General features: G+C 39.8%; 1 protein-coding gene across 1 annotated transcript; it reads left to right on the top strand.

Annotated features, from left to right (window-relative positions):
* Positions 1–22709: 22709 nt before the first annotated feature.
* Positions 22710–24959, top strand: LOC145121337 (uncharacterized). Its single transcript, XM_079057100.1, has 7 exons — positions 22710–22832; positions 23220–23313; positions 23389–23411; positions 23506–23598; positions 23927–24463; positions 24615–24767; positions 24871–24959. Exons 1-7 carry the CDS (start codon positions 22710–22712, stop codon positions 24946–24948), a joined length of 1101 nt encoding a protein of 366 aa, XP_078913226.1. The 3' UTR covers positions 24949–24959.
* The last annotated feature ends 1668 nt before the right edge of the window (positions 24960–26627 follow it).

Below are 26627 nucleotides of genomic sequence, written 5' to 3'. Positions count from 1 at the left end.
TAGAAGGTCGAAAATATAATTTTTTAAAAAGATAGTTACCTCAAGGCATTTATATGTTTTTGAACTACATCCATTTGTTCAGCATCATAGTCAGTCCATTTGTTAATCGTTTCAACTAAAAGAACCCCAGCTCCAATATCTATAACTATTAGGATTAGCATTAAAAGGTATAAGAAACAAATAGATACTTCATAAAATGTCTGTAGAAATAGAGCTAACCTTGAAAGCAAAATACAAAGTTTATGAGAACACCCTTTTAATCTCCAGTAGAAATGACCATTAGTGCCCCTGATTAGAGCATCGGGTGTCTCTTAATGTAACATAAAAATATGAAGTTAAATGCAATTATCAGAAAATGTTACTTTAATTTAATATTATAAAATTCAAGGAAATAAATAAAAGATTTAAATAGCCAAATAGCCTTACCTGTAACTAACCCATCCTTTCACTCCAACAAAAAAGAAGTCAACTAACTCAGGCTGAAAGTCAGGTTTCTAAATCTGCTCAAAATTAAATAACAGAATTAACATAAATATATATAAAAAAGAAATATATGAACAGTTTACAAATTTAATCTATTGGTAGTAGAGACAATAACCTGTGCTGTAAAAAGTTATAAACGTCCTGATATCTGCAGTAGTGATTGAATAACCTCCCCTTTTGACTTTGTAAGCTGCAAAGGATTAAAAAATGTTTGAATAAAGACTCCATGAAAATGCTATATTAATTGCATCATTTGTTAAAACGTATTTTAAAATATTATTATAGCTTGTGATGTTGTGATGTGGGGTCTTGACATTTGATATAGTCATTGTTTTTAAAATAGCTGCTATCATCTATTATCAACAATTTGTTCAGAATAGAATTATATAAAAAACAGGCTAAGCAAAAAAAAAAAAAAAAAATAGAAACATGTTTCTGTGGATTTGGATGTAAAAACATGTTCGATTGCAGAAAACCAACTTCGTTTTCTTTTTCCATTTCAGTAAATTAAGAAGTAATTAAGTAAAGTAACAAAAATCAAAGTCCAAAGTCCAAACACAAAAGAAAGTGTATGGATATGCACGCTAGGGATGAGATTTAGAACCGGAAAACCGGACCGGAACCGGAATCGGACCGGAACGGAACCGTTAGAACCAGAATATGTAAAACCGGTCCGGGTCCCGGGTTTAAAGAATGGCTCTATCCGGGTTCCGGGTAATCCGGGTTTCGGGTCCTTCGGGTCCGGGTAAACCGGGTTTAAGAACCGGAACCGTGTTAGGAACCGGAACCGGTTTAGGGGCCGGAACCGGTTTCTATGAAAATTTTAAAACATGCATATCTCATTCGTTTGAAGTCAGATTGACATGAGGTTTTTTCCATAGTATAGTTTATAATTTTAACATGATTTTAGACTATAATTTTGTCATTTTTGGGTTTATATTCATTGACTTATAGTCTCTCAAAGTCGGGATATCAAAGCTGGAAATTTTATATTTTTCAGCTTTTTTTTGTATTCTGTGATAGTTTTAAAACATGCATATCTCATTTGTTTAAAGACGGATTGACATGAGGTTTTTTCCATAGTATAGTTTATAGTTTGTACATTATTTTAGACTATAATTTTGTCATTTTTGGGTTTATATTCATTGACTTATAGTCTCTCAAAGTCGGGATATCAAAGCTAGAAATTTTATGTTTTTCAGCTTTTTTTATATTATGTGATAGTTTTAAACCATGCATATCTCATTCGTTTGAAGTCGGATTGGCATGAGTTTTTTTCCATAGTGTAGTTTATAGTTTGTACATGATTTTAGACTATAATTTTGTTATTTTTGGGTGTTTATTCATTGACTTATAGTCTCTCAAAGTCGGGATATCAAAGCTGAAAATTTTATGTTTTTCAGCTTTCTTTGTATTTTGTGATAGATTTAAAACATGCATATCTAATTCGTTTGAAGTCGGAATAGCATGCGGTTTTTTCCAAAGTGTAGTATAGAGTTTGTACATGATTTTAGACTATAATTTTGTCATTTTTGGTTTCATATTCATTGATTTATAGTCTCCCGAAGTTGGGATAACAAAGCTGCGAATTTTTTTTTTCTTAACTTTATTTTTGTATTTTGTGAAATTTTAAAACATGCATTCGACCCACTTTACCCGGTTCCCCGGGTTTTTCGGTTTTAGACCCACTTTACCCGGTTCCATTCGACCCACTTTGATATTTCCGGGTTTTCCGGTTCTAGACCCACTTTACCCGGTACCTTACCCGGAACCGAACCGGAACCGGTTCCTATATACCGGTCCGGTTTCCGGTCCTAAAAAATCTCGTTAACCGGTTCCCGGGTTTTCCGGGTCCGGGTCTACCGGTCCGGGTTTGGACCCACTCTTATCCCTAATGCACGCCATACCTTGAAGGAAGTATTGGTTGAGTCAAACTGTCAAACCATTATTAGATTGTATGTTGGATGTATTATGTAGCGGTATAAGCATCCAAAAATACAAAAAGAAAAAACCTCGTTCTCCAAAAATATAACATAAGTAAAAACATTATAGTCACAGAAGTCATATTGTTATATACTATATAGCAGAAACAGAGGTTAGGTACATATAAACTTTGATAAGCTACCAAGTTAAACTCATCAAATCATGATGAAATTGCTATAAATACTCTTAGCAGTTAGCATAAACCGTATTTGACGGAATTTTGCTCCTCAAAATAAATCAAAGAGATTAAATGTGATCACCTATTTTTAAAATTAAAAAACCCTAATATCAAAGAAGATAAAGATGAAGATGAAAATGTAAAATGACAAAGTACTTCACCTTAATGTGTCACATGTTTCTGATGCTTGTTTCTCGTCTGCTACTTCCACCTGATAGATATAATTCTACCAAAAGTCTAATATCAAAAAACCATCAAACCAAATGTTAAATTCCATTAAAATTTGACTTGGAAGCTACACGAAAATCTAGCAACATGTTCCATATGAGGCAAGGGAAAAAAGGTAATTCACGGAACCATAGAGAAAAGTGATGTATCCTTACAATGGAAATGGGGATGATCTATCTTCATCATCTTTCACAGCATAGAAATCATATATGTACTCATCCTTGGATGCTGTTTAATTATCATTGATATCAATAAGACAAAATTATTAACAAAAAAAAAGAAAAAGAAAATTGAGTTGTATAATGATCAATATAAAAGCAAAAACAAAAGGTAGGACCTTTTTTATCATTTAATGGTCGATTTCATATGCAATATCTTCTGTTGCACTTGGAATGAACTTCCGTAGTAGGTGAAAGAAAGTGGGCAATATCCTTTCATCCTCCTCAACTTTGCATTATGATGTTAGTTATACGTAATGGGAGGTAACATCAGTAGAAAAATAATTGATAGAAACATGATTTCAGTGATAACATGTGCAAATAAAAATTAAGATCAGAGCAAGCGTACAGATGCTGAAACACAATTAGTTTCTGATTATGCATCATACATATCTAGGCATGACAGTAAAAGGGATAGAAAAGGGGAACCGACGGTGGTCTCTAGAGAAAAACTATAATACCCTAAATTCCATGGAAATTCCCTTTGATTCAGCAAACCCAGATGTCAGCCTTACTTCGTACATCTAAGTTTCAATAAGAAACGTAAAACTCTAGACTAATTCCACATTCTTAATGGAATAAAATCTCTAAATAGAGCTACATACAACTATACCAAGTTGATTTTATGGAGATAAGGGAGAGAAGAGGAGTTTAGGGCTTCGAGGCAGTAGCCATAAAAATCTCCACTATTATGATATTAGAGTCGAGGAAGAAGCAGGAAACAACACAGAAAAAATGAAAGAGAATAAAGAAATTACCTTAAAGTGGCTTCGTTGACACGTTCACCGTCTCCACAGTACATGTCTGTCACAAAATCATGACAAAAGGCAGATGATCGAAACAGGAGGCATAGGGAAAAGAAACTTATTAGGCAGTGAGAACACAAAAGATGGAGTAGAAGATACCTTTCAATCATCATCTATACACACCTCTGTAACCATTGATGAAGGAATTATAAGAGAAATCGGAACTATGCATCTAGTACACTAATGTTTGTTTCCCCTCTGTTTGACGTCGGCAACGGGAAATCGAAGAATCACAAACCTCATCGAAAAAAGGATCGAGGAAATAACAAAATCAAGGAACCAAATAGGCAGGGAAGACAAAAAATCGAGGAATTGAATGGTTTGTAGGTCAAACAGAGAAGAAAAAGTGAATAGGGAGAGAAATTGGTGAGGGTTTCCACCAAGGCAGAACTTTGGTGGATGGGGAACTGGAGGAGTGTAACATCCGGATTCCCAGGTATCTTAAATTATGTATTTTATTGAGTTTTGGAGAGAGACTCGGCGAGTAGGCGCTCAGACTCGCCGAGTAGAGTCGCGAATCTCCATCCGGGTTAATGACTGGACTCGGCGAGTCCACGCTGTTTAATGAAACCCTAATTTCTCGGGTTTGGGGACTATTTAAAGGCCCTTATGGCCGCCATTTGAGGTCACCAGTCAGAGAGAGAAACCCTAGAGTGCTTGAGCGTTTTGGGAGAGGAAGGAAGCCATTTTTTTGACCTTGGGAGTGTTGTTTAGCAAGAAGAAGGAGGTACTAGCCAAGAGGAAGCATAGGAGATTGATATTCTGTGGATTTGGAGCTAAGATCTTCACATTTGAGGTAGTAATTCGACTCCCCTTCTGTTCTTATGATGATCATATGGATTTAGGGTTTCTTAGACCCTTTGTTGCTTAGATTTGAAGCCCAAATAGTCCCTTATGATGAGGAGGCTTTGGATCTGGATCCATAGAGGTCCAGAGAGCCTTATTCATTAAGCTTTTTGAATAACAATGGAGGCTATGACCTTGAGTTATGGTATTTGGGGCTAAATCATCATATATGATCAAATAGATGTTGTATGTGCATCAAGATGGAAACTTTACGTGGTTATTGGGTTTGGGAATGATAGATCTATTGGTTAGAGGACTGGATCTGACCTCAGGAAGTTGTTTGAGGATGTGCATGGAATGAACTCGCCGAGTCCATGAACGGACTCGGCGAGTAGAGTCGGGTAGCCCCGCGACTCGCGATCTGTGACGACTCGTGGAGCATAGGGTTGACTCAGTGAGTCGGAGGGAATTAGAGGACTGGAGTTCAAGGCGGAACTCGCCGAGTCCATGAACAGAATCGGCGAGTTGAGTCGGGGTGGCCCCGCGATTCATGCCAGGTGTCACCCGTCGAGTAAGGGGAAAGACTCGACGTGTCATGCGAGATCAGAAAGATAGTGGGCACGTGTAGACTCGCCGAGTCGCCCAAGTGCACTCGGCGAGTCGGGTCAAAGTTTGACCGTTGACCTTTATTGACTTTTAGGGTTTGGTCAACTTTAGGGTCTTTGAGCCATGAGAGGGGTAAAATGGTCTTTTACCCTTCTGAGAGTACTAAGAGGAGGAATAGTCTAGCATTGAGAGATGTATTGATTCAGAGTGTTTATTTCATATGATTAGGCGGAGGCTAGACCCGACTTTACAGAGTTCGAGCTTTACCGAGTTAACCGAGGTGAGTCTTCTCACTATACTTTACCTAGAGTGGTAATTAGAGCTATGAGACAGAGTATTGTGTATGCTTTTGCATGATGTGATTTCTATGTGTTATATGCTATGTATGTTACAGAGTTTTCAGAGTTAGGACCGGAAGGTCCACAGAGTTAGGGTCAGAGGACCCATAGAGTTAGGGCAAGAGGGCCCACAGAGTTATGGGACTGGGGGGTCCCACAGAGACACTTTGACCAGAGTGTCAAACAGAGTTATAGCCTCGAGTGGCTAATATGTGTTATGTGTGGTATTTTGGGGAACTCACTAGGCATTTATGCTTACAGTGTTGTGTTATGTGTCTCAGGTACCAGCGAGGATCGCGGGAAGGCGCCGGCTTGATCAGTACACACGCGCGGAGATTTTATTATGATCTTGGGAGATGATGTTATGTGATACAATGGTGTTTTGTTATAACGATTATGAACGAAAACGTGTTTTATAAAATGTGAAAAATTGTTTTGAAAATTTGGGTGTTACAAGTTGGTATCAGAGCCTTGGTTTGAGGGATTCAGATTCATCTTCGGGCGTATCTGAACTCAAACTGAGGATTTGAGAGAAATTTTGATGACTAAAAACTTTTTAAAAGAGTAAAAAGAGTTTTGAGACAAACAGAGCAGAGCCGTGTGTACGATCAGCCAGCGCCCGAACGGTGATTTCCCAAAATACCCTTGTAATTAGTGTTATGAGATATAATATGTTATGATATATGATGAGTTATGCTATGCATGCTAGAGTAGACTAGGTATTCTTATTAGGACTAGAGTGGCCTGATATGTGATGCCTTAGTCTAGGAGTTTTACTGCTAGGGATACTTGAGAGTGTTTAGATAGCAGCGAGGAGTTTATGAGAGAGCTGCTAGTGAGTAGCATATGGTTAAAGAGAGTAGAGTACTTGGGACTTGGGATCCAAGGAGGAGTACTTAGAGTGGATGTTGATGCGGTGTGGACGGTAGTATAGGGCCCGTACTACTGAAGACACCGGAGCAGTGCGCACCCTAAGTAAGAATCCATTGGGTACTAAGGAGCAAGTAGGGTGGAGTTATCGAGTGCGAGTATACTCGAGCGAGTCCCTGATATTTATTATGTTGTATTTCAGAGACATCATGGTTGGGACACGCCACACACCAGAGAGCAGTGGTACTAGTGATGAGGAGATCCGTAGGATCATTCATGAGGAGGTGGCTGCGGCCATCAGGGCAGAGATACCAGAGATGTTCGGGTCTATCAAGACCACACTGATAGAGACATTTGACGAGAGATACGCTGCTCTTTCTGAGGCTGCGGTTGCTGCGGCCACTGCAACTATAGCTGCGACTAGGCCGCAGGGTGGTGATGCGTTGCTGTTTCGTGAGTTCAGCAACACAAAACCACCGGAGTTTGATGGGACACAGGACCCGATTGCAGCGATGAGGTGGATATCAGACATTGAGGGGTGTTTCTTTACTTGCTCATCTCCAGAGCATTTGAGAGTCCGGTTCACGTTGAACCAGCTTCGCTTGGGAGCGAAGGACTGGTGGAAGTTTGTGACGGCGCACTATTCGCCTACTGAGCTTGTTGCAGTGACCTGGGAGAGGTTCACTGCTATGTTCCGAGAAGAGTACGTTCCCCAGGTGGAGAGGGAGCGTTTGGCCCAGGAGTTTTTGACCCTCAAGCAGGGTACAAAGTCTGTTACAGTGATCACCAGGATGTTCCATGAGCAGGCGATGTTCTGCCCAGAGCACGTGTCCTCCGAGCAGGCACGTATGAGCCGATATCTGAGCATTTTGAGGAGGGATATACGAGAGTTCATGGCGAACTCGACGTACCGGACATTTGCCGAGCTTCAGGCAAATGCCCGGAAGAGGGAGATAGAGTTGGAGACTCAGGCTAGGGAGGAGGCGGAGTCTCAGGGGAGGGATCGGCGACCGGCACAGTCTCAGCCGGCAGCCAAGCGGGCCAAGCCTGCCGATTCGAGATCAGGGAGCCAGAGGGGCCACACTTGTGGCAAGTGCGGCAAGAGTCATGATGGAGTGTGCAGAGCAGGGTCTTGCTACAAATGTGGCAAGGAGGGGCATATGGCCAAGGATTTCCCCAAAGGGTTTGCAGTCTGTTTTCACTGCAACCAGACCGGACACCGGAAGGCCGAGTGTCCACAGTTACGAGGGTCAGCTCAGGGAGCTTCTCAGGGATCTGCTCCTGCTGCTGTTCGAGCTACAGAGAGTCGGCCGGCGAAGGCTGAGGCGCCGAAGGCTCGCGGGAGAGCCTTCCAGTTGACAACGGAGGAGGTCCGCGCAGCACCCGATGTGGTAGCTGGTATATTTCTTGTGTGTTCTGTACCTGCCTTGGTGTTATTTGACTCGGGTGCGAGTCGGTCTTTTGTGTCACTAGCGTTTAGTCAGCACATCAGTACCCAGCGTGAGGCGTTGAGTCAACCTCTACGAGTTTCCATAGCTGACGAGCGAGCGGTGTATGCTACTGATGTGATTCGAGGATGTGTACTCGAGATCTTCGGTGTCGAGTTTCCGATAGATCTGGTCCCGATTGCTATGGGGGACGTATGTGTCATAGTGGGCATGGATTGGTTGAGCCGTTTCGGAGCTGTGATTGACTGTGAGCGACAGTTGATGACGATACGAGACCCCAGTGGGGGAGTACTTACGGTGTACGGCGAGGGTTCCCGTTCTGGATCAGCATTTTGTTCGGCCGCTAGAGCGAGGCAGAGTTTACAGCAGGGCTGTAGTGGGTTTGTGGCTTATGTGGTGGATACGAGAGTAGATGCAGAGAGACCGAGATCGACCGATGAGGTCCCGATAGTGCGCGAGTTCCCAGATGTTTTCCCCGAGGAGTTGCCGGGTGTGCCTCCCGAGAGGCAGGTAGAGTTCCGTATTGATTTGGTTCCGGGGGCAGCGCCTATCGCCAAGGCGCCCTATCGCCTTGCGCCACCAGAGATGCAGGAGTTATCCTCGCAGCTTCAGGAGCTGCTGGGGAAGGGGTTTATACGGCCGAGTAGCTCGCCGTGGGGAGCGCCGATCCTTTTTATCAAGAAAAAGGATGGTTCACACCGGATGTGCATTGATTACCGGGAGCTGAACAAACTGACGGTCAAGAACCGTTACCCCTTACCGAGGATCGACGATTTATTCGATCAGTTGCATGGAGCGTCTTGGTTTTCCAAGATCGACCTGAGGTCTGGATATCATCAGATGAGAGTACGAGATGAGGATATCCAGAAGACAGCGTTCAGGACTCGTTACGGGCATTACGAGTTCGTGGTGATGCCTTTCGGGCTCACCAATGCACCGGCGGCGTTCATGGATCTCATGAACAGAGTATGCAGACCGATGTTGGACCGTTCGGTGATCGTGTTCATCGATGATATACTGGTGTATTCGAGATCCAGAGAGCAGCATGAGGAGCATTTGAGAGAGTTACTTGGAGTTTTGAGATCGGAGAGGCTTTATGCCAAATTCTCCAAGTGTGATTTCTGGTTACGAGAGGTCCAGTTCCTAGGGCACCTCGTTAACCAGAATGGGATATTGGTCGACCCGGCCAAGATTGAGGCGGTTATGAGTTGGGAGGTGCCGAGATCCCCCACCGAGATCAGGAGTTTCTTAGGGTTGGCTGGCTATTATTGGAGATTTATCAGGGATTTCTCCAAGATCGTCGTGCCACTCACCAGGTTGACCCGGAAGGGTGTTGCTTTTTCATGGGGACCAGAGCAGCAGGCCTCCTTCGAGACACTTCGCTAGAGACTGTGCGAAGCCCCAGTGTTAGCCCTTCCGGAGGGAATGGAGGACTTTGTGGTGTATTGTGACGCATCGATATCGGGGCTGGGAGCGGTGCTGATGCAGAGAGGGCATGTGATAGCATACGCATCGAGGCAGCTGAAGCCTCACGAGACGAGGTATCCCACCCACAATCTGGAGTTGGGGGCTGTAGTGTTCGCCCTCAAGATCTGGCGTCACTATCTGTATGGGGTTCGGTGTACCATATACACGGACCACAAGAGCTTGAAGTACTTGATGGATCAACCCAACCTGAATATGCGCCAGAGGAGATGGTTGGACGTGGTAAAGGATTACGATTGTGAGATCCTGTACCACCCGGGCAAGGCTAACGTTGTAGCCGATGCCCTGAGTCGTAGGGCGGAGAGCGCCCCGATACGGGACGTTTGTATGAGATTGACAGTGATGACTCCGGTGTTGGACACCATCCGAGGGAACCAGGCTGAGGCCGTGAGACTGGAGAACCGCAAGAGAGAGCGGGTTATCGGATATGTATCGGAGTTTGTTACCGATAGTAGAGGGCTTATGACCTTCCAGGGTCGGATCTGGGTGCCATTTGTGGGCGGGGCACGTACCATATTGATGGAGGAGGCACACCGATCGAGGTTTTCGATCCATCCCGGGGCCACTAAGATGTATTTGGACCTGAGAAGAGATTATTGGTGGCCCTGTATGAAGAGGGATGTAGCATGGGTTGTTGAGAGGTGCTTGACCTGTCGCAGGGTTAAGGCCGAGCACCAGAGGCCGCATGGTAAGTTGCAGCCGTTGGAGGTTCCCGAGTGGAAGTGAGAACAGATTACCATGGATTTTATCACCAAATTGCCAAGGACTGCGAGGGGCGTCGATGCAATTTGGGTGATTGTGGACAGGTTGACGAAGAGCGCTCACTTCCTTGCTATCAGTGAGAGCTCCTCCGCTGAGAGGTTGGCAAAGTTGTACGTGAGGGAGGTGGTATCACGGCATGGAGTGCCGATCTCGATCGTCTCAGATCGAGATGTGCGTTTCACTTCCAGATTCTGGAAGAAGTTTCATGAGGAGTTGGGTACGAGGCTACATTTTAGTACCGCATACCACCCCCAGACAGATGGGCAGAGCGAGCGGACGATTCAGACGCTCGAGGACATGCTTCGGGCATGTGTGTTGGATTTCGGAGGGAGTTGGGACACATACTTGCCCTTGGCTGAGTTTTCCTATAACAACAGCCATCATTCGAGCATCGGTATGCCACCCTTTGAGCTGTTGTATGGGAGGAGGTGTCGGACTCCTATTTGCTGGGGTGAGGTCGGGCAGCGTGTGATGGGTAGTACAAAGATAGTACTTCAGACGATTGAGCAGATTCAGCAGGTCAGACAGAGGTTGTTGACCGCTCAGAGCCGCCAGAAGAGTTATGCGGACAGACGTCGCTCGGGGCTTGAGTTCCAGGTTGGTGATTTAGTACTCCTGAAGGTATCTCCTTGGAAGGGGGTGATCCGATTCAGGAAGAGGGGTAAGTTGGGACCTCGGTATATTGGTCCTTTCAGGGTGACTGCCAGGGTGGGCAGGGTAGCGTATCGTTTGGAGCTACCTACGGAGTTGAGCCAGATTCACGATACCTTCCACGTGTCTCAGTTGAGGAAGTGTATCGCTGATGAGTCGGCAGTGGTTCCGTTAGAGGACATTCAGGTGGATGCGAGCCTGAATTATGTTGAGAGACCGGTTGCGATTGTGGATCGAAGGATCAAGACTTTGAGAAATAAGGAGGTGCCATTGGTTCAAGTCCAGTGGCAACATCGGAAGGGTTCTGAAATGACCTGGGAGCCGGAGTTAGAGATGCGCGAGCAGTATCCAGAGTTATTTGTGGAGTGAGACTTCGAGGGCGAAGTCTGATTCTAGTGGGGGAGAATTGTAACATCCGGATTCCCAGGTATCTTAAATTATGTATTTTATTGAGTTTTGGAGAGAGACTCGGCGAGTAGGCGCTCAGACTCGTCGAGTAGAGTCGCGAATCTCCATCCGGGTTAATGACTGGACTCGGCGAGTCCACACGTGGACTCGGCGAGTCCACGCTGTTTAATGAAACCCTAATTTCTCGGGTTTGGGGACTATTTAAAGGCCCTTATGGCCGTCATTTGAGGTCACCAGTCAGAGAGAGAAACCCTAGAGTGCTTGAGCGTTTTGGGAGAGGAAGGAAGCCATTTTTTTGACCTTGGGAGTGTTGTTTAGCAAGAAGAAGGAGGTACTAGCCAAGATGAAGCATAGGAGATTGCTATTCTGTGGATTTGGAGCTAAGATCTTCACATTTGAGGTAGTAATTCGACGCCCCTTCTGTTCTTATGATGATCATATGGATTTAGGGTTTCTTAGACCCTTTGTTGCTTAGATTTGAAGCCCAAATAGTCCCTTATGATGAGGAGGCTTTGGATCTGGATCCATAGAGGTCCAGAGAGCCTTATTCATTAAGCTTTTTGAATAACAATGGAGGCTATGACCTTGAGTTATGGTATTTGGGGCTAAATCATCATATATGATCAAATAGATGTTGTATGTGCATCAAGATGGAAACTTTACGTGGTTATTGGGTTTGGGAATGATAGATCTATTGGTTAGAGGACTGGATCTGACCTCAGGAAGTTGTTTGAGGATGTGCATGGAATGAACTCGCCGAGTCCATGAACGGACTCGACGAGTAGAGTCGGGTAGCCCCGCGACTCGCGATCTGTGACGACTCGTGGAGCATAGGGTTGACTCAGTGAGTCGGAGGGAATTAGAGGATTGGAGTTCAAGGCGGAACTCGCCGAGTCCATGAACAGACTCGGCGAGTTGAGTCGGGGTGGCCCCGCGATTCATGCCAGGTGTCACCCGTCGAGTAAGGGGAAAGACTCGACGTGTCATGCGAGATCAGAAAGATAGTGGGCACGTGTAGACTCGCCGAGTCGCCCAAGTGCACTCGGCGAGTCGGGTCAAAGTTTGACCGTTGACCTTTATTGACTTTTAGGGTTTGGTCAACTTTAGGGTCTTTGAGCCATGAGAGGGGTAAAATGGTCTTTTACCCTTCTGAGAGTACTAAGAGGAGGAATAGTCTAGCATTGAGAGATGTATTGATTCAGAGTGTTTATTTCATATGATTAGGCGGAGGCTAGACCCGACTTTACAGAGTTCGAGCTTTACCGAGTTAACCGAGGTGAGTCTTCTCACTATACTTTACCTAGAGTGGTAATTAGAGCTATGAGACAGAGTATTGTGTATGCTTTTGCATGATGTGATTTCTATGTGTTATATGCTATGTATGTTACAGAGTTTTCAGAGTTAGGACCGGAAGGTCCACAGAGTTAGGGTCAGAGGACCCATAGAGTTAGGGCCAGAGGGCCCACAGAGTTATGGGACTGGGGGGTCCCATAGAGACACTTTGACCAGAGTGTCAAACAGAGTTATAGCCTCGAGTGGCTAATATGTGTTATGTGTGGTATTTTGGGGAACTCACTAGGCATTTATGCTTACAGTGTTGTGTTATGTGTCTCAGGTACCAGCGAGGATCGCGGGAAGGCGCCGGCTTGATCAGTACACACGCGGGGAGATTTTATTATGATCTTGGGAGATGATGTTATGTGATACAATGGTGTTTTGTTATAACGATTATGAATGAAAACGTGTTTTATAAAATGTGAAAAATTGTTTTGAAAATTTGGGTGTTACAAGGAGAGTCTATCTGGGAGAGGAAAGGGTAGGCGTTGGTGGAAGGATCGGGAAGAAGGCAAAGGAAGGAAAGAAGCACGTGGCAAAAAACAGGAAAGGGAAGGAATGAGTAAGCAAACTGGGATTCAGAGCATTTGTCCAGTGGAAACGATCTATTGGACACATATCAGTGATGTGAAGCGGTAGAGTCGGTAGAGGAAAACACGTGGTCTCGAATTAAAAAGAAATTACAGGGGGCAAACTTTATTTCCTAAAAAGAAATGGGTGAATTATGCCAAAATGGTTAGGAAGATACCGAAGCTAACATAGGAGAAGAAGGACCGAAATTTTTAATATATATAAGTAGAAGGGCCGAAATTGACCAAAAAGGTTGTTGTTTACTGTTACTTTTTTTCACATCTTTAATATATATATATAATAATAAAACTTCCAGCATAATAAAAAATATCTAATCAATCTATTCATTTAAAGAAAGATTATGAACTCACTAACAAATCTTTTTGTCTACTAATGATTTAAGGCCTTGTTTGTTATGCAAGACAGGACATGATAGAACCAGGTGTACTGCCTGGGACTGGGGCTGGAACAAAATTGCAATTTTTGATCTCTCGATCTCTCGTCTATGAAAAAGACGTAAATGTCCTCCTAATCCTCATAGTTGAAATGCCCTTGAAACCATGTTGATAAGAATCAAGAAATTATACCCTTACAAACGGAATCACCAAAAGATGGAATGGCTGATTCCAAAGCTCTGATGCCATCCTTGGAAGTGAAAAATGAAGCATTATCAGTTGACCGCCAATTAACCAAGAAATGTGAAATTTTACAATGTAGAATTAGAAGATTGTTTTCTGTATCAGAGGTAGAACTTATGGTTTTGAGTGTTTAGCTTACAATTAAGGAACAAATACCATCATTCAAAAATTTTAACTGTAACTGATATGTAAACTAAAAAAATAGCTGAAATAAACAAAATTTTATCATATGATTCATTTTGTGACCACATCAAAACACATACATATTCTATTTGGTGGATTGGTTTCATTAAGCAATCACTCAAAGGAGTACAAAAAAACAAACAGACAAATAAAAACCAGATTCAACATCATGACCCCATCAAACTAATATAACCAAACTCTATACTAAACAGGGGAGCAAAAGGCCTTTCTGGATAAAACTTGTGTAAGGGCAAAATTGTCCAAAGCAAGAGAATTACCAGCAACCTTGTGAAAGAAACATCAATTGTAGCCACTTTAAACTACCAACAACACATCCTTGCCATTTACAAATAATGATATATCTCAGGGGCTTAATAGTAACAGAGGGAGCATCTAGACTTAAGTATAGCACAAATTTCTGTCACAACTAGCATTTTGCTAGGAAATTCTACTCTCATGTAATCATTCACCTAGTGTAATAACTTGTACTCTAAGAGAATATCATACTCTATGCTCATTCAAATACATCTCATATGTTCAACTAAGGGCTGAAAACCCTAGAGACCCAGGTTCAAGTTCAATATGGACCAAGATTTCCTTATTGGGCCTAATGGACCAATAAGCATTCAATTCAACTATATTGGGCTTAGAAACCTATTTGGATTCTAAATGGACCCAATTCATAAATCTATAACATTTTGGACCATTTGGGCCTAGAGTGATTCATTATAACCCTAATGGGCCTTATTGGGCCATAAATGAATTAATTAGCCCTAATAGACCATAAACCCTTTCCTTTATACCATAATGGGCCGTGAACCACCTTAAGAGCCCAATGGGCCGAAAAATATTATTAGGTCTCTTAAAATTCGAACAAGGCCAAGGTTGGGCCCAAATTACTTATTTCTCATTTCTCTAGCCCATATCTCGGCCCAATAGAAAAATATATACATAAATGTGTAAAAAAAAAGAGATGAAAGAATGATAGATTAATGTCATGACAACACACAATTATCTAACATACATCTAGATAATCACATGTATCCAAGAAGTTTATTAACCACCATGCAAAAATCTTTCTTCTCTTTTCTCTTATTAACCTCGGCCAAACCCCCACCATACCACCTCCATTTCTTAAATCAAACACTTCCAAACACTCTCAAGAAACTTCCTAATCTTACTCTAAAATTTTCGAGCTTTGTGGGTGCTTTCAAGAGGATTCTTCATCAATATCACCATCTTTGGTAAGTTTTTGCTTAGATCTATTATTTAACTTCTTGATCTCTTCAAAAATCCCTTCTTAACTCATGTCATTTTGTGATCTTGCTTCTTAGAACCCTCTAAGTTCAAAAACTTCTTCAAGGAACTTGCTAGGGTCGAGATCTTCACCTTATTCTTCATCAAAACTGAAACTTCAAAGCCAAGTGAGTTCATACCCCCTTGTTTTCAGTTTTTACATGATTTTTGGGGGAGAATACAAGTAAAATGTGTAGATCTATGTGCTATATGCATGTCTTGTGTGATTTCTTAGTTGATTTTGTGATTATGTGTTATTTTCTTCATAAATCTTGAAATATGTTAAGAATATGAAGTTTATCACTTAGATCTACATGAAAACCTTGAGAAAAGTATGTGTTATCACACATAATACATGTAAACTTGTAGATCTGGGATTTATACACTTAAAATAGCAAAAATGAGTGTTGGGTTCAAAGATCTATAAACTAAACTAAAAAACCAGCCCTTGACAGAAACGTTTTGGTCCAATATCGAACTGTTTTGACCACCTTAATGATAATATTTTTCAAAACTGTTTTACATGAACAAAGTTCAGGTTTATACCTTTAAAAGACTACTCTCACGTTTTCATACGATTTTTCTATAATTTTTGGTGAATTTTACAAAACTGTCTATCATATTTGAAATGATTTCGGACCAGCCTGTGAAGGTGAGCAATTTCACACTTGTTTTTTTTTTTTTTTTTGGAAAGGGAACTTCCCTAACGAGGGTTTCCGGGCCAGCTTTCGCGCACCGCCTAATCCCCCGCTGCAAACATGAGGCTTTGCCTCATGCCCTGGAGTCACTGCATGCGAACCTCCATGGCCACAAGGGCTGAGTGGTGATAGGATTTGAACATGGGTCAATAGGTTATCCACCATATCTTCCACATTCCTTACCAAGTCACACTTGTTAGAGACCATTAAAAATTATGAGAAAAATTATGAACAAAGTAGACAAAATTTCCGAACTTTCAGAGTTTACGGATCTAAATTTCGACTTACGATGATTTTTCTACAAATTTTCCAACAATCGGGTCAGAAAAGTCAAAAACCATAAAAATGTGTATTTTCACAAAAATCAAGCCAAAAATGATATTTTTGACAAAAATGGGTTAGAAATGTTATTTTTACCAAAACTAGCTATAAATGCAAGTTTTGAGCAAAGTGGGGACAAAAGTGTTATTTTTATTAACTTTGGGCCTTAATTGAAAATTTGAGGCTTTTTGGACCAAAAATGTTGTTTTACAAAAATGAGACTTTTTATAATCAACTTGGTAAACCTCGAACAAAAATAAGCAACAATACAATAACAAATGGGTGAAATACAACGATAACAATTTATTGGGTCAGATATTCATGTTACATGGCCAATGGGCCTTAAGAGCCCATTTAAGTGTATATTTAGCCCAATATTTTCCATGTCATGTTTATTGGGCCATGCGGCCCATTTACATGTTAATTTGGGCCTGAATTATGGGTCACATGTTGTTGGGCCTTCGTGGTCCATTTACATGCCTATTGGGCCCAAATTACCCACTTACATGTTATTGGGCCTTTATGATTCATTTACATGTTAATTGGGCTTGGACTGAAACTTACATGTTTAGTAGATTGAAATTATATCTTTACATAATTATTGAACTTCGTATACTTATATATGTACCTTTGGATTTGATAACATACAACATACACGTAAACATTAAACATGGTATTAGAGGTTGAGATTCTAGAGAGACTTGTCGGTTGGCACCTTTGAGTGTACAATCGTAGCCTGTAGTTATAACCAGAGTTTCCTGGAGGGAGAGCGGGAGTTTGTGTGTCACACCCCCAAACCAAGGATGGCGGAAACGTTCGGGGGTGGAGGACTTCATGTATAGTATCACAACAACGAGTATAATAGTGCTCAAAGTAAATACAACAATCATAAATATAATTGAAAATGTTACACCATAGAATAAGTTTACATGTTTCAAAATCAATTACATTATGATGACAAAATGAACTATTTGACGATTTATCGTCCCATCCTCAAAATGTTGTTGGTTTTCCTGTTTCACTGATTTCCTGAGAATACAAGTAGTTTTGAAAAAGTGTCAACAATTAAGTTGGTGAGTTCATAAGAGTTTTGTTTGAGAAAGAAACCGTTTTCCTTGCAAAAGCGACAAAGTATGTTTCCAGAAAATCCAATATTTTCTTTATTTAGTGAAATGAATGTTTCTATGTTATGCGATAATGAACCCTAGAGGGAAACATAGATTCCTTCTACAATCGCCCAGTGTATATAAGTTATATAAAATTTAAGTTAAATAAACCGTTGAATATAATGGGTCTGCCCTAGGTCCACAACCAAACAAGGAACAGGAGATGAGGCGGGCCCACCAATTCTAAGTCGATTGTGACTAGATTCTTATATAACTCTAGCATATACACTTAGCAATTATAGTTGAAGCCTAACAATTCTAGACGTAATGTAGTCTTAATAGAGATATGTTTCCAAAGAAAATCCGATATTTTCCTTAAAGAGTGAATCGTAAGTTTCTATATTAATAAATAGTGCATCCTAAAATTTCCTATAGTTTCCTTCTATAATCTCTAAGTGTATATAAGTTATATAAAATTTAAGTTAAATAGACCGTCGAATGTAATGGGTCTGCCCTAGGCCCTCAACCAAACAAGGAACAGTAAATAAAGCGGACCCACCAATTCTAAGTCGATCATGACTAAGTTCTATATAACTCTAGCATATACACTTAGTAATTATGGCTGAAAACTAACAATGCTAGATAGAATGTAGTCTTAAAAACCAAAGACCGAGACTATGCTTATCATAATTCGTCAAGTAGTGGTAGTGGACATAAACTATACATATCATAATTCACCAAATAGTGGTAGTGATAGTGATCATGAATTATGCATATTATAGTTTATCAAATAGTGGTAGTGGTAGTGAACATAAACTATACATATCATAATTCACCAAATAGTGGTAGTGATAGTGAACCTGAATTATGCATATTATAGTTTATCAAATGGTGGTAGTGGTAGTGAACCTAAACTATACCTATTATAGTTCTAGCGTGTTTGTTTGTGATGTATAAGGACCCTTTTCTATGTAAGTCGAATGTATAGCAAAATATAACTATGTGTTATCATGCCTTATTTTTGTACTAATGGTAATAATGGAGGATTCTTACAATTCAGTGAGTATTTTCTGTTATATAATTATACCACAACAAGAAACACATGTAAAATATGAAATCTTCGAATATTAACACTTTGCTCAACACGTTACAAAGTGTGATGAAAGTTATAAGCTGTTATCTAGATTTTTACTTTTCTACACTGTTTTAGAAAAATCCTAGAAAAATCATACGAAGTCAAAAACTGATTCCGTAAATTCTGAGAGTTCACAAAATGTGTCTAGTTTATTCATAATTTTTATTATCATTTTTAGAAGTCTTTAACTTGTGTTAAAATGTTCATATTCACAGACTGGTCCGAATTTGTTTCTGAAATGATAGGCAATTTTGTAAAAATCACCATAAATCGTAGAAAAATCGTATGGAGATGTGAAAATAGTTATTTTAAAGGTATGAACCTGAACTATTTTCACCTAATACAGTTTTGAAAACTAAAATATTTAAGTTGACCAAAACAGTCCGTGAATGGAGTTGAACTTTTCTGATGAAGGCTGTTAAATGAGTTTAGTTGTGTTCTTGGTGTTTTAACTTGTATTTCCCCCCTTAAAACTTAAGAAAAACATGAAAAGATAGGGGTATGAACTCACCTTATGTGTTCTTAGAGGATGGATGTTGGAGAAGAGAAGTGTTCAACTCAAGAACACTTAGAAGATGCCTTGATGAATCGAGAACCTAACATGAAGGTGACGATGTTTGTGTAAGATTCCTATGATTTTGAGTAGAAGGATGTGTAATAATCATAAGAAGAATGAATTATACTTACCAAGAGTGGAAGAAAGCTTGATGATCAGCCTTGGAAGTCTCGAAATTGAGAGAGAATGGTGAGAGAATTTGGAGTGTGATCCTTGGAGGAAAAATGAGAGAATGAAGGAAGTGTGAGGAGAGAGGGTGGGTTGTCCAGCTCTTAGGACGTGGGAATGGCTGGAGATTGATGGAAAAGTACAAGGAAGTGACTAGGTATGGTGGGAAGGGGTGTGGGTTGGTCATGGAGTGGGTATGGGTGGTTGCTTGTGTCATACACTAAAGCAAAGTCAACACTCCACCAATAATATCCCACCCACTCTTCTTGGATAAGGATTATGCCCCAAAACGTGATTAATTAGGAAATAAGGGGTTTTATATATTAAAATATGATTTTTGGTGAAAATCCCGTGTTAAAATCTCGAAAAACGGGCTCAAAACGCTAAAAATATTGGGAACTGGGTAAAAACTGTCAAAATCCGAAGTTCTGGCCGAGGATGCGAAGGTTCGGCTCCTTAGGAGCTTAGAACCGAAGGCAAGGCTCGGTAGTGCATGGGAACCGAGAGTAGAAGAGGAACCGAGAGTGGAGGTTCGGCTGCGCGGGTCAAGCCCTCTCGGGCCGAAGGTGGGAAGGGGAGAGTCTCGGTTCGGATTTGTCAGAGGACCGAAATAGACCGACCGCTCGGTCCATTTCGGTTGATAGGGTTTCGGTTCTCAGGAGGTTCGGCTCCTAAGAGGAGTTTCGGTTCCTAAGAGGAGTTTCGGCTCCTTAAGGCTGTTTTTTGCGTAGACTTCCGTTTTCGAGCTGTTTTCGTCAAATTCGAGGGTCGGGATGCCCCGAGTGATTATAAAAAGTTGAGAGAGATTTTGAGAGAGATTTGGGAGAGATTTGTCATACTTGGAGAGATTTGGCATACTTAGAGAGATTTGGGAGAGATTTCACATACTTAGAGAGATTTGGGAGAGATTTCACATTCTTGGAGAGATTTCTCATACAGAGAGAGATTTAGGAGAGATTTCACATTCTTGGAGAGATTTCTCATACTTAGAGAGATTTGGGAGAGATTTGACATTCTTGGAGAGATTTCTCATACAGAGAGAGATTTGGGAGAGATTTCACATTCTTGGAGAGATTTCTCATACAGAGAGAGATTTCACATACTTGGAGAGATTTCTCATATAGAGAGAGATTTGGGAGAGATTTCACATACTTGGAGAGATTTGGGAGAGATTACACACACTTGTAGCGATTTCTCCTACTTAGAGAGTTTTGGGAGAGTTAGAGTGGAAGAGATTGGGAGAGACTTCTTTTGTGACCCTTTTGAGTGTTTGGCTCCGTAATTCAAGGTTTGTAAACCTCGTTAAGTCTTGTTATGATTGTTATATGCCCCCGAGGGTTAAGGAATAATGTTTTATCGAGTAGATTCATCACTTACCCTGATTAGGGTTTAGAATTTCCGAACACGTGAAAACTCTAAGTGATACTTTATATTAAGATTGCGAGTAGGTACAATAAGAGTCATGATGGAAACCCTAATATACAAGGGTTAGATGAGTTGACCGGTTTGACTTGTTGACTTTAGTTGACTTTGACTTGGCCAAAAATTGACGGTTGTCACATTGTGTATAGATCTATACGGGGTGACCCCCCACGCCTTAGCTGCTCGCTACAGCTAGACTAGGCCAGTCTTAGACGACAAACCTTACCTGTATCAAAACTGGCGCCTGAAAACGTCAAGACGGGCGAATTAATCATTATCAAGCATGGTTGTAACGGCTCACTTAGAGACTAACTTCATCAAAGATTTCGGTATATTTATACAAATCTAGACGATACTAAAAACATACATACATCGATACACGGTCTTGGAAATTTTATGATTACGATACTTTTATATGCAGAAAATATCGGATTTTCTGGGATAAATATATTTATACATCACCTTCCACTTACAACAGAAAATACAGGGTTTCTATCTTGGTTACATTTTTGTTTATTTATACATTTCAAAAACAGTAAACACACATGCATTAATACTTGATTTGACACATCATTTTCAAACCACTTTACAGAAAATATTGGATTTTCTGGTGCTTTACGAACTATACAAAACTTTTCAATCAAACATGCTTATGAACTCACCAACATAATATATGTTGACGTTTTCAAAATAACTTGTATTCTCAGGGACTCGTTAGGCAGAAAAATCATCAAGAATATGGGATTGTGTTTTGTGTACTGTTAAACATCATCCAGCGAATGTTTTGCTCATGTAACTTAAAAGATTATACCTGATGTAAACAATGGCAGTTGTATTAAATTATGCATGGTGATGATGATGTTATGTTTCATTTATATTCACTGTAATGATAATTCAATTGTTAGTCACACGAGCCCCCGGACGTTTCCGCCGTCTGGTTCGGGGTGTGACACTTTCTATTGTAGTAAAAAAAATCCAAGTGTATCCATCGAATGTTTTAAATGTACATAGCACCACTCCTGCAACAACATTAGAGAGATTAGGAGAGAAGCAGCATAGAGATAGGAAATTACCCCCAAGAGAAAATCAATGTCTTTTTTTCTTTCTTCCTTACTCAACCAGCAGATACAAAAGAAAAATGAGAACATAGGAGCATATGGATTCTGATATGATTTCAGATGGTTGATTGATTGCGAGAAGATGAATGGAAGTGATTTCAGATGGTTAATTTCTTACTACTGCTGGAGATATAAACGCAAAAGAGAAGGGGAAACATACCTGCAATTAAATTCGAACCGAAGTGGAAAGAGGCAGTCCATCGATTCTGTGATTGATTTTAAGAAAGCAAATGGGGTGTTGGATGATCGATTCTGTGAGCCTATTACGAACGAGATGTAAAAGGGGTGTTGGATCGATTCTTCCTACACGTACAGGGATATACACGCAAGGGCACAAGTGGAATTAGACGTCTTCCTTTCTCAGTCAGCCGATTCCTTCTCTCTTACCGGGTCAGACCTCAATTTCTCAGTCAGAAGGGTTATCAAACAGCTACAGCTGACCGAGTCAGCCAAAAATTTCTGACTTGACTCAGTCAGACGAGTATCAAACAGGGCCTTAGTTTTACCATCCAAAAGGGGTTGCGACACAGCTTGTTGTTCGTTTACCCGCTACGTCTATGTAAATCTTTCTTATGGAACGATGATCTTAGAAGGACTAAATGAAATATGGCTTTTACTTTTAGAAATGGTACTTGGCTTTATGAATTATTATGTTGGAGTTTTTAGTTTAGACTTTTATAAAGAATTAAAGATTAATTATAAACTCTAAAAAATCACATGCAAAAAAGGACCATCATTGTAATTTATTCTAATTTATAATAGACCCTTAATTTCTAACCTCTAATTACTAAATAAGCGTACATTTTCTTGAAAATTGAAAATGATTTGACCACCTTGAATGTTCTTTCTAAATTTAGGAAGTAATGAGTTTGGATTCGTAAAGGAAAAATAATAATAATAATAATTTGAGGAAATGTCTACAGAGATTTGCATTGTTTGTGATGAAACTGTTGATCCAGATGAAGAGATATTCGTCGATGGAGTTTTGTATCATAATGAATGTTTTCAATGCAGCCAGTGTGATGAAAAGCTTTCGGTATTTTTTTTAATCTTTTTGTTAGATTTGGATCAATGAATCGTTTGACTTGATTATGAGGTTCTACATATCATGAAATAGGATCTGAAACCAATAGTAGGTGGTTGTTTTATATATTTACAAAAACAATAGAAAATACCTTTTATCTTTTATCATTAGGTGATCGCGAAGGCTCCGTTTCGTATTTGTTATAGTTTAAGGATGATGTGAGCCTTAAGATCGTGTGGCCTCTCATATAAATTCCAATTTAATTAATAAGAATCAAGCAACAAACAATAGATATATGTGCATATGTTTTATGATTGTATAATAAAATTTTGACCAAGTGTTCGAAAAACATTCTATAACAACCATAAACAATTTACATTATATTATTTATTCTCTTAGGAGAACGATTACTCCTCATTTGATGGGATCTTATATTGCAAGCCTCATTTTGAACAAACATTTGAGAAAAATGGAAGGATTTCAAGAGAACTATGTGAGTTTTTTTTCCAAATTAAACTTTTTATTTATTTATGTTATTTTAATCTAACTTAATTTTTTTGGTCACCAGCTTTGCCTAAACCTAGTGAACTGGTATGAATAAATTATTATTTTTTTAAATTTAACTCAATGGGTATTTACGATGTATATATATTTTAAAATATTTTAATTTGATTATTTTAATTAGCGAAAAACGTCTAGCAAACTCTCTACAATATTCTTCAAGACACAAGCAAAGCAAGCGGTTTCAAAAAAGTGTAATATACCAACCTACAAAAAGGTATGTTGTCTCTCACATTTTTAAATTATGATAGCTATGATAGAATAGGTAGGAGTAAAATGAATATGATAGTGTTAGCATGATTTTTGATGTCTGGTTTAATTGTATTTGATACAAATAACACAAACTTAAAGTGAGACGTTAAGGATCTTATCTTCTGTTTTTATAGTGGGATTATTGTAAACTCTATTCGGGAAATAAAATGGTTTTATGGCAGAAAATTAATCTTTTAGCAAGTATTTTTGTCCTGCAATTTAGAAACAATAAAAAGTGGAATTGATTAATCTCAATATTATTTTGGGCACTAAATTTCGAATTGTGATTTTAGAGAGAAGCACGACCAACAGTGTCATATGCAGATGATGATGACGATTCTAGTCCAGATTTTCTTACTCCTACAAACCAAATTCATCCATTCGCCGTTGGCCAATTAGATCCAGATACAATCATGAATCAGTTTATGCAAAATCCAGCTTTGATTGGTCTCTTAGACGGAGTTCCAAATCAATCTGAAATGGAATCTCAAGATTTCTTAAGGAATATGTTGGATCAAATAACTAGAAACCCTGAAATGATGAGAGCGATCGGTCAACTTGGTCAACATATGGATGATAATCAAGATTTAGGTAGCATGTTTTCAGCTATGAGTGAGCCCCAATGCCAAGGAGGCGGCGACAGTGGTTTTGATGGCGACCTTGATATGTCCTTCATGGTTCAACAAATGATGCCTTTTTTCTCTCAAGCTTTTTATCATGAGGACTTGGGATTAAATTTACTTGAACATCATCCGCCTATAAAAAAAGAGCTTCATCGTCGTTGTTATAGTGATAGTGCAAGCATCAAGGGCTTATCAGTAGATTGTCAGGTTTGTTAAGTAAATAAGCAAAAAGTTTAAAAAACTGTTTGTGACAATGCCCCCATTTATGTTAAAAAAAAAGCCTACAAATTTGAATTCATTAATCATTTTTTCCTATTTTAAACTGTTTCTTAGTGTGCTTAATGATTTGTATTTTTAGATGAATCTCAAAGAAGTAGCTAAAAAGATTGAAGACCAGTACCCACCTTTAGAGATATTCTCATCTGTAATTGAAACTACCGTTTTTTTGAATGAAAATATTCAAGATATATACGGTCTTGCTGATTTATGTTCAGATGAAGAACTTGCTGAGGTTTTCCCTTAATTTCTTTGTCTTTCACCCCACGAGTGTAGTTTTTCTGGGCTTTTACTAAAAAAAATCTTTTTTTTAATTCATCTACATTTGGTACTTGTAGGAATTTATGAAGATGATGAGGCGCGATGTTTGTCGACGGCTTGGAAAGAGATATGATAGATTTAAATTGAAATCTTGATGTTTCCTTATTTTTTGTTGATTATTGTAAAGACTAACTCGATTCAAGATAGTTGTTTATGATTGTTGGTATTTTCTGTTTGTGCAACTCTAAGATATATAGAGGAAAATAAGATTGTATCCTATAATTGTGGGACTATAACCTACACCTTGATATGGATAATCAATACGATTAGACTCGACGTGCATTGATTTTGTGAGATACTAAACCACGCTCTGATACCATGTTGGATAGGCCTTTATTTTCTCTCCAAAAAGCCATTGGAGAGAGAAGGCTTACTCGATCATGACAAAGACAAACGATATTGTGTCTAACTAATGTGAGACTCTATAACATTCAATGAGACAATGACCATATGTGATTAGACAAGACGTGTGTTGAGTACTTGAGTTGCTAGACCACCTATGATACCATGTTAGATTAGTGGACAAATTTCTTTTCTAGAGAGCACTTAAGGGATGAGGATAGCTCCAACACATGCAGAGGTAAATGGTACTTTGGTAGTAATATACAACTAATAAATAGTATGTGAAATGTAATTGAGAAATGTAATTGAGAAATTAACTAAAAGAACGAGTTATGTGGTATATGTTAGGAAATAAAGCGGATAACTAGCAAAACCACAAGCACACAAGACACAATATTTACGTGTTTCGGTCAAAGTAACCTACGCCTATGGGCAGGAGGGGAGTATTTTTTATTTCAGTGCTCTCAAACAGAGGTTACAAGTAGATACGCCTATCACTTTAGAATTACAAGAAACACAAATAAGTTAGCATGAATCCTTATTTATACTTGAGGGATCAGACTTAAAACCCTAATGGGCCAAGCCCATTGGCCTATAGGCCCATGAATGGTTTCAACCAATCACAGTCGGCCATGTAGTAGCTTCTAGAACATTCATCAATGTCATACAACCCATAAGCATCAACAACACACATGATGGAGCATCATGAGCCATAATGGCACATAATGATGCATATGTGGTGCATCATGAACACTAGAGACGCTTCATCCATCATGGTGGCACATCAAGGTGTAGTCCTTAAGCTTCTTCAACTTCATGGCATCCTTAGACAATATTGAGCATCATAGAGGACTTCATAGCATACGGCTCATCAAGGAACACAAGTGGCGCATCGTTGCGATAAGATGACACATCAACATGAGAATGATGATTCTTATGCAAGGAATGTCGCTTCTTCTCCAGGGATGGCGCTTCCTCCTCGTGAATGGCGCTTCTAGAACCATAGTGTCACTTCTTCCTTCAAATTGGCGCTTCTTCCTCCAGAATGACACTTCTACCTCCAGAGTGGCGCTTCTAGAACCATAGGATGACACTTCTTCATCCATAATAGCGCTTCTAGAATGGCGCTTCTGTTGGGTTTTGTATACTACAACATCCTATGGTGCACCTACAACCCTAAATACCTTGGATCTATGTTTTCACTAATTATACATGCAATGATGTTTCCAAGGTATTAAGCCTATAACTAGCATACAATTGACATATACCATACAAGATACTAGTTAGGGTAACATACCTTTTATGTAGCTTGAAGTCTTGATGTATTTGGCCTTAAGAGCTTAGCCCCAATAGTGTGGAAGCCTCAAATAAAGTCACAACACATCATGAACAAGGAGGAACTTGAGAGAGAATTCCATGCACCCAAAAACAC

This window comes from Lactuca virosa, chromosome 6, assembly GCF_052849685.1.
Source record: "Lactuca virosa cultivar CGN04683 chromosome 6, Lactuca_virosa_CGN04683_v6, whole genome shotgun sequence".
Taxonomy (NCBI): Eukaryota; Viridiplantae; Streptophyta; class Magnoliopsida; order Asterales; family Asteraceae; genus Lactuca; species Lactuca virosa.
This window is presented reverse-complemented; position numbering and strand designations above follow the sequence as displayed.